This window comes from Botrytis fragariae (genome assembly GCF_013461495.1).
Source record: "Botrytis fragariae strain BVB16 chromosome Unknown tig00000012, whole genome shotgun sequence".
Lineage (NCBI taxonomy): Eukaryota > Fungi > Ascomycota > Leotiomycetes > Helotiales > Sclerotiniaceae > Botrytis > Botrytis fragariae.
The window spans coordinates 2,036,352-2,049,825 of NW_023500989.1; the positions used below are offsets into that span (position 1 = coordinate 2,036,352).

At 42.7% G+C, this 13,474-nt stretch overlaps 5 protein-coding genes across 5 annotated transcripts; 3 read left to right on the top strand and 2 right to left on the bottom strand.

The window, feature by feature from the left end:
- Positions 1 to 1,046: 1,046 nt before the first annotated feature.
- On the bottom strand, positions 1,047 to 1,976 carry Bfra_002850 (putative cytoplasmic protein; the record flags this gene model as incomplete). The annotated part of the gene is made up of 1 exon (XM_037333263.1): positions 1,047 to 1,976. The coding sequence occupies one exon, from the start codon at positions 1,974 to 1,976 to the stop codon at positions 1,047 to 1,049; it is 930 nt and encodes a 309-aa protein (XP_037195391.1).
- Positions 1,977 to 3,202: 1,226 nt separating this feature from the next.
- Bfra_002851 (uncharacterized protein) lies at positions 3,203 to 4,206 on the top strand (the record flags this gene model as incomplete). The annotated part of the gene is made up of 2 exons (XM_037333264.1): positions 3,203 to 3,833; positions 3,899 to 4,206. 2 exons carry the CDS (start codon positions 3,203 to 3,205, stop codon positions 4,204 to 4,206), a joined length of 939 nt encoding a protein of 312 aa, XP_037195392.1.
- A 2,969-nt stretch (positions 4,207 to 7,175) lies between these two features.
- Positions 7,176 to 8,000, top strand: Bfra_002852 (putative transcription factor cys6 protein; the record flags this gene model as incomplete). Its single annotated transcript, XM_037333265.1, has 1 exon — positions 7,176 to 8,000. One exon carries the CDS (start codon positions 7,176 to 7,178, stop codon positions 7,998 to 8,000), a length of 825 nt encoding a protein of 274 aa, XP_037195393.1.
- Positions 8,001 to 9,187: 1,187 nt separating this feature from the next.
- On the bottom strand, positions 9,188 to 10,205 carry Bfra_002853 (putative sphingoid long-chain base transporter rsb1 protein; the record flags this gene model as incomplete). Its single annotated transcript, XM_037333266.1, has 3 exons — positions 9,188 to 9,317; positions 9,373 to 9,897; positions 9,949 to 10,205. The coding sequence occupies 3 exons, from the start codon at positions 10,203 to 10,205 to the stop codon at positions 9,188 to 9,190; spliced, it is 912 nt and encodes a 303-aa protein (XP_037195394.1).
- A 1,148-nt stretch (positions 10,206 to 11,353) lies between these two features.
- Bfra_002854 (putative gamma-tocopherol methyltransferase protein) lies at positions 11,354 to 12,480 on the top strand (the record flags this gene model as incomplete). The annotated part of the gene is made up of 4 exons (XM_037333267.1): positions 11,354 to 11,472; positions 11,549 to 12,099; positions 12,156 to 12,273; positions 12,324 to 12,480. 4 exons carry the CDS (start codon positions 11,354 to 11,356, stop codon positions 12,478 to 12,480), a joined length of 945 nt encoding a protein of 314 aa, XP_037195395.1.
- Between the last annotated feature and the right edge of the window lie 994 nt (positions 12,481 to 13,474).

Here is a 13,474-nt window from a genome sequence, read left to right on the forward strand (position 1 = left end):
GATCTCCCGGTTTCTGATGTGGTGATACTTCCCATTTCTCCAACTACAGGCATATAATTGTGCTGCATTATGTGTATATATCACCCGGTTTATGTTTTTGCCGATATTAAAAGATATCAAAGGCGTTCCAACCTGGAGTTGAAAAAGCTTAGAAATGCCATCGAGGGCAGATCCTATATCTTCAGGGCTGATAAATTCACCCGCATTGCATCGAACGACCATTCTTGGTGTCGCCAGCGAGTGCTCATACTCTTCATAGGAGATGGCAGAGCGAGCCATAAGAATTGTTGTGGACATTATCCTCATGAGAATACGGGTCTTCATTTCGTATGTGATCAAAATCGAAAAATTGATGTGAACTGGGGTACCGTACTGATATATTTCGAGGCAGTTTCGTGAGCTGCTTGTCAAAATTTCTTTTCGAGTTCCTAAGATACCGCTTTATATGCAAGATGACCTTCATTTGTTATGAATCTAGATTATTCTATCTCTTCCATTCCATAGTATACTACCATTTGCTACTGCCCGATTTTATCAAGGCTGCCTGATATTATGTATCGAGTAATTTTGACACAGTGGTAACACGAAGAGCCATATGGTAGATAATCCGACCACACTGATTGATATTTCACTTGACGCATGCCTCCATTCTAGACAATGCCATATCCGACTCACATGGAGGGATCTCTTTGATCTCCCCGTAAGCTCCGGAATAGTCAAGGAAAAAATTGGCATTTTCTGTACAGTATGCAAAAGCAAAACACGCGTGCATCTTAAAAGTTTGCTTCACATGAGCATTCTCGTCGATGGTGGTAGATGTTCCTCGCAAGTCTAAGATAATAGTCTGTAACCATAGAAAGTAGTCTGGCCTGCCGGTCTGACATATGACACACAGTTGTGATGAATAGACACAGTTACAAACTTGGATCTTATTGCTAGGTAAGGAGAAGTACTACATGAATGTTGCAAGCCACAAAAACATACCGACACTAGAACATACAAATATCATTAAGCAGTCCCCATTTCCCCACTCATTTTATCTTGTTTCAAAGCGACTTGCTCTTCTTTCTTTCCGCATCCGCCTCTGCTAGAGCTTTCTCAATAGTCGTCCAATTCAAATCCGGATACCTATCATTATCAATAGGATCCAATTTTCCTTTTCCAGAGACCATATTTTCCACATACTGCATCCCCTGCCAAGGAGGGAATACACTCGTTTCCTCTCCCCCGATCACGAACTTCAAGATCGAAATAAACACCCGAAGGAATCCAATACTTCCTGTCCACATCGGCCTATACTCCTCACCACGAACCTTAGTGACGACAGCAGCCAAATCTTTTGCATTGACCGAGCTACCCGCAATACGTAAGAATTTTGGTGTTGGATTTGGATCCGCAGCTACAGCAGCTGTATAAGCAGCTACGTCTGGAATTAACGTGTAATCTAGTTTCTGATCCACGCTGCCGAAATAGAAAATCCGGTGCCATTTATCGTTGATAACTGGCATTTGACCAGTTGTGAGGAGTTCCATGAAGCCACCATTCAACACACTCGTCCAGCGAATACCCGATGCATCAAGCTTGGTGTGGAATTCACGACGAAGATCGAGATTTCTGTTGGACCCCGGCATGCACTTGGTAAAATCCAAAGCGAAATCGGACGGAATGAATCGCTGTACATCCGCAGCAACAGAAGCCTCGAGAAGTCTTCCCTGAACACCTAGCATAACTTCTCTGAGACCCTGAAGTGCTGAAACGACTGTTGTGGCACCTGAGACGGCTTTCAGGATAGCTGGAACATCGTTCATGTCGACTTCTACTATATTGACGCCAGCGTCTTGCAATTTTTGGGTGCGGGATGCTGCGGTGCCGGGACGTACAAGAGCTTTGACAGCTATATTTCTCCTGCGTAGATCAAGGGCAATTTGAGAGCCCAGATTACCTGCTGCACCTGCAACAGCGACGAAGCTTGACATCTTGTCGTGATGATTTTTGTGAAATAAAAGGTATTCAATTGAGAAAATTTGTGACTGTTGCGATGATTCAAACTAGCACGCAGCGTACAATGAAAAAATAAAAAACGTTTCAGATCCAATCAAGAAGGATAATTTAAATTCAACCTACCAGTAATCGAGAAATTGCAGAGCTTTTGAACAGTTCAAGCAGCAGCTTGAAAGCTAATTACTAGTGGTTGGGTATCACCACATATGCGATGAAGTACATGTTGATGAGCCCAGGATTACCAATCTCCAAACTCGCAAGTAACTAGAGAGCGAAGGCGCGAGATGGCAACATGCTACCGGATAAACTCATGCGATCGATCCTACGCTAAGCCCCTTTGAATTAAGGTTATATCTTATCTCTCAATTCCAGATGGAAAGATCAACAGAGATGTTCAATGTTTTATGCACTTTCACAATCCACCCAATCATACATTCAGACCTCAGTCCAAAATGGGAAGAGCATGCTTCGGATCAAGTTAGTTTATACAGTAGCATTGCGTGGTAGTAAATAAAACCATCTATGAAAGATCAAAGGAAAAAAAAAGCAAAAGAAAAGAATTAGATTTTAAAATAGAAGTTTAGATCCATCATCTCCTCATGATCTACATGTGCACAGTGCGTCAAAGATTCAAAGCAAGACGAAGCGAACACGCTTTGTTTTTGGCTAGCGCATGTGTAAAGATAAGACTAAGCCATATGCAGAATGTATTTCATTGCTTTACTGTTATCCTTGACATGGTAGAACAGGATCTTATATCATCATCATCTCCGCACCTGTGGCACCGTTGACATGATTTATCATCGCTTCACCTCACTCTTGTAGTACTTGTGGTATGCGGTGTACCGTGTGGAGAAAGTCAACAAGTACCTAGCCACACTCTGTGAGATCGCGCTAGTGCGGATGCGGAACGTATTCGAAGTCGGTCGGTCATGCTTTGCTGACGTCTGTCGTCATGTTGTTAATGATGTTGGAAGGGAATGGCCACTATGTTGACATTTTATTCGTTGATGTACCTGTATGGTGAACCCTCCTTGTGCGGAGAGATCATTATTACTGTCTAGAATCCCTTCTCAAGTACCATATGTGAATCTATATAAAGGTAGGCTACAGCTCGATGTATAGACCCAATCCAATCATCCAGTTATACCATTTGAACAAACCATCTTCAAGACTTCCATTTGATTTACTTCCTCACAAAATGTCTTCCACTACAATGATAGCGATTGCTGGCTTCACGGGTAGAATGGCTCGCTTGATCACCAAATTTATCCTTCAAGACCATCCAGATGCAATGATTCATGGTATTTGCCGCTCAGCTAGTAAGGTCGACGAAAACATACGCTTGAATCCTCGGGTTAGACTTTTCGAGACAAGTTCCACAGACACCTCTACCATTCGCGCTGCTCTAGACGGTACATCTGTATGCATATGTTGTTATCTCGGTGACAGCAAGCTTATGGTCGATGGCCAAAAGATTCTTATCGATGCGTGTATTGCAGAGAACGTTCCTCGCTACATAGCCTCGGATTATACTTTTGACTATCGGCCTCTTAAACTCGGCGATTACCCCGCCAAAGATCCATCGAAACATATTCATCGGTATCTTCAGGAGAAAGAGCAAACGGACAATATTAAGGGTGTTCATATCCTTAACGGAGCATTCATGGAATTCGTATGGAGCCCTTTACTTGGTTTTGTCAATGCTGAGGAGGGCAAGTTTCGATATTATGGTACAGGTGATGAACAGTTGGAGATGACTGCCATGAAAGATACTGCGAAATTTGTAGCCGCAGTTTCTATGGATCCGAAAGCTGTTGGGGCTGTAAAATGTAAGGCCACGGAATATATGTTGACATCATCTTGAGTTCAAAGTCTTACTGACATTCTTTTCCAGATCGAGGAGACTCAAAGAGCATCAAGAAATTAGCTCATCTATACCAGGAAGCCTTTGGGGTTGAACCAAATATCCAGCGACTTGGCTCACTCCAAGATCTCCATGACAACATGACTTCTGTTTTCAAAGAAAACCCAAGAAACGGATTTGCTTGGATTGGCTTATATGGTCAATACTGGATGTCTAACGGCCAGACATTATTGGATGATACAGATAATAGTCGTTATCCGGAAGTGGTACCTACTACCGTGGAAGAGTTTCTAAAGGGGCACACGAAAGAAAGTCTTGGTAAAAGTACGAAATTTTGAGAATGAATCCTATGAACTTAAAAAATTAAGTGCTGTTCTACACAGCTTTGCCTAACCTCTTTCATCTCTATTGCGCCAACGTTTTCTTTCTCTTGGGGCAGTAAATTTCTTGCACTTCGACGCGGGATCGGCCCTCTGAGGGGAAACTCCCAAGTTTCCTTTTCTAATTCTGAACAGCGACGATTTTTTCCAATAGCCTATCCTGTATAAAAAATATGGATTTTGATGGAGAAAATTTGAGAATTTCAGCATTCGAAAAGGGGTGAGTCTCCGGAGAATGGATTGGTTGTTCCGGTAGGTTCGGGGATGTAGTTATAATACTTCGATCAAATTTGTTACATGAGAAGAATTTAAGAGATCAGAAGCCCTTCTTTTCCGATGGTATCCTAGTGATTCGGAATATTGCAAGCACAGATTCCATATTGAAGGCGACAAACATTTTTATAAACTGATACTGTGGCAATCCATTTTTAGAGGGGCTTCGACGATGTTTAGAAATGCACTATCCATAATATAACCACATTGGTTGGCTGGAAAATGTAGTAGGCTACGTATTCTCTCATCGTGAATACTATCCAAGTATGCACAAAGCCTACTACACACAGCAGTTGCGGGTTCTATAACCCACCAGTAGTATATTTGGCTCACTAGGGCACTCCAATAACATAAAATCAACAAAGCTTTGGGATCCTTCTGATCTAGTAACTGCACAAAGGAATCAGGGAGTTCACCCACGAACGACATAAACGTGCAGATCGTGTCTTGGCCAGTTCCGAGTCGTATCAGTTGACATAAGTGCCTCAGGGGCCCCTCATAAGAATCCTTGAATAGTTTTGAATCCTGTTCCCCTTCAAATAGCCTATGAAGTGCTCTAGATGTTTCTAGTGCCCACGGATTTACGTCGTCCAGCTTGTCATGGTCGCAAGGCCCCTCGTTCAAGAATTTGGGATCGTGTTTCATATCCAACAAAATACTGTCTCGGAGATGACAATTCATATCTCTCGTATCCCACAAGATTGAAACCCCTCGCATAGCACGTAGCCAAGTAAGTCGTCCGCTTCCGTCGGTGTCGATATTTGAGTCGGGCTGAATATTCCTAAAGGTCAGCATCGTGTGGAGGTAAGATGATGCGATAATTGCATCTGCATTTCTAGCATTCAAGCTCGTTCGAAGCTCTGATGAGTAAGATGATAATGATTTAGAGTAATGTAACGTGAAAGCAATGCTATATTTTTTCTCTTTTGGGTATAGATATTGAAGATGGCTTGCTGAAAAAGCAAGAATGGCATGCATTAGGTAAGGGGCTTTGAGACAAATCTTTAGCCCATACTGCTGGATGATATGCTGAAATGATTGAGATCCAATCCAAGGAGTAGTGACTTCAGTGAAGTGGTTTAATAATTCAGAAGCATCACCTGGCTTGTAGATGGGATCTTTGAAGTGCGAGCGCGGAACTTCTGACTTTTCCAGGTACGAAATTATTTGGTCTCTGGCCGATGTGCTACAGATGCGACCGGTCGATATCTGTTGTTCCAATGGTAATTGGTCTTTCATGACTGGCTTTTGTAGAACGGCATATTCACACTGAACTGCCCCGAGTAGTCGGTCTGAACATTGACCACAGCTTGGTTTTGCTTCATCACACTATCTCCTCTATCAGACAAAATAAAGACGATATGGCAGGTCACTACCCACCTTTATTCTGCGCTTCCTGCAATTATTGCAGCCGTTTTTAGACTTGGTATGCGATTTTCGAGGGCGATAATTTGAGTGGGACTTCTGATTCGAAGTGATTGGGTGTGGTACATGAGGACGTTCACTGATCCATGAGAAAGTTCTCGTTTGCGCCATTAAAGAAGCCCTTAGTATCTTGTCGTCGTTAATACTACGCGAGGAAGTATATCACGACTATCAAGGTTTGAGTTTTGAATGAATGATATTTTGGGGAGAAGCCTGGAATTGTGGATCAGATTATGATGTGTCCAAGTATCTTCCTGTAAGAGTCGCTACTGATACAGAGTACACCTGTTTATATATTTGCAGGACGCTTGTCTGTATCAAATATATACTATATTGAGTATTTGCGTTCGATGGTTCGAGGTTGATCTCGTCTTGTTTTAATAAGCAGCAACAGCCACGGGTCTTACGCATGCAGGTGCGTAACGCACTAGACCTCCTTTATATTGGTCCGTGCTTGTCACTCTTCCAGCCCTGCCATCACATAATACTTCGCCGCATGCTTCAATGACCCACCGGTACAGTATTCTTCATAGTAACTATATCAGCTTTTTCCAAAAAAAAAAAAATGGCTTTCTATAGTATCTCGAGGTCCAATGTCCCTTCCATAACCATCTAGTGCTCATTTCCTAAGTACACAAATATGTTATCGAGAGGGAAACCAAACCGGCAATTAAGGAAATACGACGTGCACCCAGGCTTACACAATTCCATGTCATAATTGGTGGGATGTCATCTATACCCATGAGATGGTAAGCCTTTGATGCCCCTTCACGTATAGATCCAGGAAGAACAGGGGAAACAAGGCAGCAGCAAAAAATCTAAGACGATCACCTTGCTTTCGCGGCTCAATCTTAAGGGGAGAAGACTTTACAGAAATTACATTGTTAACATCTACAGGAATCATAATGTCTACACCGTCGCAGGCTAAATCGCCAAGAATACGGATCGCTGCTGTACCTAGATCAAGGACAGGCTGCAAATCATGTCTGTTCAAGAATCTAATCAGATGTTCTTTTATGCATAGCTGACCAGTCATTCTAGGCAAGTAAGTTCTACATCATGTTCACATAATTCCACAGTTTCGAAGACTTGTTGATATTGTGGTCTTGGATAGATCTCGCCATGTTAAATGCGACGAGTCAAAACCTACATGTCAAAAATGCCTAGTGGGCAGGTGCGATTGTATTTATCAATCGCTTGTCGGTCCAAGAAGAAGAACACTTCATAGAATGATAGCGCCGAAAGGAAGATTTATAGTCAACTCGAACATAGCTCGTGAGTTTTGGTCTTTACAACTCTTCCCTCAGTCTAATAAATTATTAGCAAAACATTATTCATTTACGACATCTCTAACGTTAAAATCACCACAAACGTTATCATTCGACCACGAGACTCAATACCGATATTTTGAGTTCTTCAAGAATAAAAATACATCGCTTCTTTCAGGACACTTTGATACGGATTTCTGGGAGCGACTTGTACTTCAATTATGCCACCAAGAGGAATTTGTCAAACATGCTGTCGTCGCTTTAGGTTCACTTGCGAGAAACATGGAAGTGGATTTCGATGCTCCGTTATCTAATAACGCCCGACATACAGCCCCCTCTGAGCATTATCTGTTCGCCTTGAAAGAGTATTCAAAGTTTCTACGTCTGGCGAGACGGAACACAAATAAAGTTGTGGAAGCAGAAAAGTTACAAAGTATACTTGTCTCATGTGTTTTGACCAGTATCTTCGAGTTATATCAAGGTCGTCAAGAGGCTTCTATCAAAACCGTTGTATCAGGCCTCAAAATCATATCTAGTGTTCGAGAACAACATGTGCTCAAAAATACACACTCAATATGGTCACTTGGAATCAATATCGATCTTCTTGCACTCTTCATCCGTTGGGAGCAAGGATTTCTACTATTCATGCCATCTCAACCACCATTCGCACCTCATGGGTCACTGCAGGATCTTGAGGATACTTTGTTCCTCGAAGAGATGCCCGTGGAGTTCAGCTCACTCAAACAAGCGCGCCTCTACTTGATATCCTCAATCGACGTGTCTTAAATTGGTACGCAGATTGCAATTACCGACCTCCAGGGGACCAAGATCATTCAATCGACGTTAATCGCCTAAGCATGAATTCAAAGCCGATAATATCTTCAGGAGATGTCTTAGCCTATGTAACAGCTATCGATAGATGGTCGAGAGCATTTACTTACGTTTTTAAATCTAGTCTCTCACGTTCTCCATCATCGCCACCTTACCAAATCGCAACAGCATTGATGATCAAACAAATCTGCGTGCGTCTTGGTCTCCCACAGATCACGGTTAACGAGCATCAGATCATAGCTCTTTGCGCTGTACTACTTGAGTGTGGGGTCGAGATTCTGGTGCCGAAAAGCGAGAACCAAGCTTTCAAGTGGGTAGATGACGGTTTAGTAACAGGTCTGTTCCTCGTAACCCAAAGATGTCCCAATGAAAAGATGAAAAGCAGAGCATTGGAGCTGCTGTGGAACCATGCAAGGTGCGGGAATCTTTACAAACATTCTTGTGTAGACGAGGCATCGCTTGAAATTCGGCCTGAAAAAGAGTCCATGAGAGAGCACACGATGGGAGCTTCGCAATACTGCCATTGGCCACTTGAGTTGCTGGAGTGGTCGGTGAGGCGGCGACGAAAGAATTTCAGGCCTATTGGCGAATGGATCTGTTCCGGGATCCTATACAAATACAACATACCAAAATCATAGTTACAATGATCACGAGTCTTGGCACAAATAATACAATCTATCTCAGGATTTATGGATATTTTTCGTTTCCCAGTTTGTACAACTTTCCAGAATAATCAATTAACCTTTGCAAGAGACGTGAGCGACGGTGAATTTAATCCAGCTTCTGCTTTGAAACTTAATCTGGCATTTCAGTGGCAGCGAAATGTCTCGACTCACTTGGAGTGGCCTCTTCACCACATTCTCGGTGGCTCAATTAAGCAAGCATTAAATCATCCTCACAAGTAAAGCATTCCTCTAATTATACTTCATATTCATGCAATCAATCTCGGTATAGAACGAACGATAAAATGAAAAGCAGGCCCGTAATGCCATCCTGCACTTGCTTAAATACCTCTGTGGACTTTCAAAGGCCGCATCTTCACACGATAAGCGCCATAAGCAATTGGCGAGTCTCCAAAATTGCCATACAATCAACAATACAACTGCCCCAAGAGAGACTATTCATCTCAGACTTCGTCCCCCTCAATTCCAAGCTTCTTCCAATTTATCATCAGTAATCATCTCTGCACTCTTATGATTAATGTACTCCGTTGGTCTGAACACATAACCCGGATGAACAACCGACAATGCATAACCCGCAATCGCCACAGTTCTACGAAGGAGTCAGTACAATCCTCACACCACAAAAGTCAGAACAATAAACTTACATTCCCTCCAAACAAATAAATCCAATCTCATTCTTCATAAAACTCATTCCCCATCCTTGCCCCAAAACAGCCATTCTGTAGATAGCACTGATGCCGACTGCCAAAAATGTTGTTGGAAGTGCAATATAGAAATACATGAACCGTCTCGAGGCGCGTGTGTTCTCTGCATACGCATTTAGTTGTTCGGGGTAGGCACGAACTTGGATTTTATAATCTGCATGCAGAACGCCAAAACAAATCATCGAGAGCAATTGGAAGCTCAAGCCTGCGATGACGATGTTGGAGCCGGTAGAGAGATAGAAGGGTGGGGTAAAGCCGACTGCAGAGGTGCTTTGGAGGAGAGACCCGGAGGTGAGGAGAATAAAGGGGAGAAGTATGACGGAAGTGGAGATGAGAGGGTAGGTGGCGGGATTGATGCGGGAGAGAGTGATGCTGTAGGTTTCGATTATGTTTGTGTAGCAGAGGAATACTCCGTTGAGGAAGAATAGGGGGCCAACTGTAAGAAAGAGATTTTGGAGAGTGAACCTGAATGATCGTTAGTATCGTCTGAATATATTCAACGGATGAATGTCTTACCCAACATGACTCCAGGGACTAGATGCCATCATTACTCTTCCAGCATACCCAATTACTCCGCACAAACTCCCCAGTATGAACGTAGCTGTGAATCCCCATGTCTGATACCTGAAACCTTGTATCAACTGTGCGATCGTAACGATGCAAAAAATGGCCAACAAAGTAGCGTTGGCTGGAAGTGATGGCGCATATCCAAATGGTGTCGCTGAGACAGGGCATTCGTCTGAAACTTTCAGACAATTTGAGTAATAAGACATGACTTCAGACGTTTTTCCACAAAGTTAAGGAAAGAACTCTTTTTGGGAAAAAAAAGTAAATATGGATTAATGAGAGAATGTTACTTCAGAGTGAAGGGGTCGAAGATGACTTGTACTCATTCAGAACTCGGCGGCACAGGACTTTTTACTCCATCCCAACATTTTGGCGGGAGCGAAATTATGTACACATCCAACTTGTAGGTCGTATTGAAGCCTCAATCAACTGGTATTTAGGCCCCTTGGTTGATGATAGGAAAGGTTACTGGGCCCTTCCTGCCTACGAATCATCATTCCGTCGACCGAATCGTGTGATAGGAGCGGTAATTGATGCACAGCATTTGCGATTGATATAAAGTGATAGCCGAAAGGAATGCAAAGACTGCGCAAGACACGCATATTCTAAATCACATAACTGAAGGCTTAATCGACATAAAAGTAACTCTTCAGAGGTGTTCGAGAATATGAAGCTCGATGGAGGCGGATTATGTCTGTTTGTGGCCCTAAAACGATTTCTGCAAGGAACTTCCCCGGTTCGAATCGGCGCGCAACCTAAAGAATTGGAAATTCTGGTATGTATCTCCTATGAAGACGACTGGGATGAGAAGGTATTGAGCAAGGACCATGTGTGTTGGATATTTTACCGCGCAAGACGACGATCTATGTGGTCGGCGGTTCGCATCCTTCGGCTCGACCCCATTCTTCAAGAGCGCAAGGACGCTAATTTGGTATACAAACTCCCATAGAGCTCACTAAGCAGTGATATGAAGATTCCACTTAGATATAAAAGTATAACAATTTGGTAATAATTTTCCATGTTCGCATTGATAGGACAATAAACAGACAACACTCAATTGAATGATGCATGTAGAGATAACTATTCGTATGGGCACCTAGTCTTTTTAGACGAGGTTTCTTGTCTCTCGAGCGCTTATGGGTGAGTTTTGGGATACTCCTACCGCTGGGGATTCATGAGGTCAAAAGAATGTGTCCTAGAGTAACATCTAAGCGCTTCATGCAACCTGCTCTGGGTGAGCAACATAACATGTTACATAGGTATCAGTGAAATTGATTCAACTACCAGACAGTATCTACTCCAGAGTTCTGCTCAGAATTACGTGCAAAAGACTCAAGCATCTCTATAAGTGAAGATGAGTGGTGAATTAAGTCGGAATGTGGGCGAAAGACACCCCGAAGAAGCGTCAAAATTGTTGAAAGATAGGATCATTTATCATTACGACGTTTGCGCTGAATACTATTATTCCCTTTGGTAAGTCTCCTTGTGTCTCCTTTGATGTTTATACCTTTGTAATCCTTCCAAGGTTCACTCAGACTCACGGAAACAGGGGCGAACATATCCACCACGGATACTTCCTCACTCCCGCTGATACAAAAGAAGTTGCTCAAATACAGCAAATAGAACTCTTGGTTCGCCAATCGAACCTCGAACCGGGAAGCAAAGTGCTGGATGTTGGATGTGGACTCGGTGGTACATCTCGATATCTAGCCCGAGAATTGGGTTGTGAGGTGATAGGAATCGCATTAAGTGACGCAGAGATAAAGATTGCGAGGCGAGTGAGTATAGGGGAGGCAGATGGCGGAGACGAGGATGAAGATGGTTTCATTAGGCTGGGGAAGGGAAAAGTGAAATTCATGGTTTTAGAGGCTGAGATGATCAAAGAAACCTTTGGGAATAAAACAACGAGAACATTTGACTGTGTATGGATTTCGGATGCAATAAGCCATCTTCCAGATAAGAAAAAGTTCGTCAGTGACGTAGAAAGGCTGCTGGATATTGGAGGAAAGCTGGTGCTTGCGGATTGGTTTGCAGTTGATTCTTGTATTAACGATGGTGTGAAGATTAAGCAGCAAAAGGATGACTTAGCAGCTATTGAAAGTAAGATATCTCTAGACATTACGAATGAGTTTGATGCTAATCTTGGTGATTCCAAGGTGGCATGATGCTTCCTCCACTCATCAGTCAAGAAGTATTTGTACACTTAGCTGGGATGAAGGGGCTAAGTCTTTTGGTCGAACCACTCGAGATCAGTGAAAAGGTGTCGAGGACATGGTAAGTGATTGTTTGGATTTTATTCGTGAATTGGCTGATAATCATGTTAGGGATATATCGTGGTCCTTGATTACAAAGCCAAAATTATGGCTTTTTGCTCTTTCGCAAGGAAGGGAAGGGCTAGCGTTTGTAGGTGCGCTGAGGGCGACGAGAAGAGCATATTCGAACCAGACATTTCAATATGCTGTTTTGGTGTTTGGGAAATAATGAAACCGAATTGTATATATGTTGTTCTAAAATGTTCTTGGTCAAATGAGTGGTGTATACTATCTCCATAGACGTTACCTATTTCAAAGCCCACGTTGGTCATTGAATGCGGGCGGATCGATTTCCCTGCATTCGCAAAGCCGCATTTTGACCATCAAGCTGGGACGAAGATTTGCCAGCTACGACTCCCTTCATCTTGTATACCATTAACGTCATTTTGATGGGTAGTTTTATCATGATTTGGGAGCATTGACACAACATAGAATTTTAATGCCTGAGCCGGATTTCGTAAGCCGTCTGGAAAAATGTAATCATCTTACTCCGAACTATGGGTCACAAACACGCATTACACGAAGCTTCAGCTTGCTGCTCTGGGTATTGTCCGTTAATGGCAGTTTTCATCTATCGTCAAAGATGTACGAGGAAGGACAATAGATCGAGTTATGAAACAAACACACGACTCAATTAAATAGAGATACGAGGTCAGGAAATTATAGGTAGGGAAGTGCGAAAGATAACGAGAAAGTGCTGAAGTGGAAAATTAAACTAAGAATGGGTGTGGGCAAGAACTTGGGGATCAGTACTTTCTTCACTAGCAATGTTAGAACTTAGTAGCAGTGGGGAAGAACGCAGACTGTGGAACCTCATGCTTAAGCTTAAACTTTAATGGCAAACATGCATTTTCGAAAAACGGACATTCAATCCGATGTAAGAGTGCAAAGATCTTGAATTTGTACCCAAAGTCCATGTAAAAATTGTCTAACTAAATAGAAGGCCCTAGTGCTTTCTGTAAGATGAAGTGAATAAAAGAGCAATATGTGACAAATCAATTCTTTGTCCCCGTTCTTAAATAACAGCTGCCAGCGGTCTCGAATGTCTACCTCATGAACATTGCATTCATAATCACATTAACAATATTGCGCCGACAGTACTCCCCAATGAACATCCAAAGGCAAACTCATAAACAAAGACTTTCCCAAACCAATCCACCGGC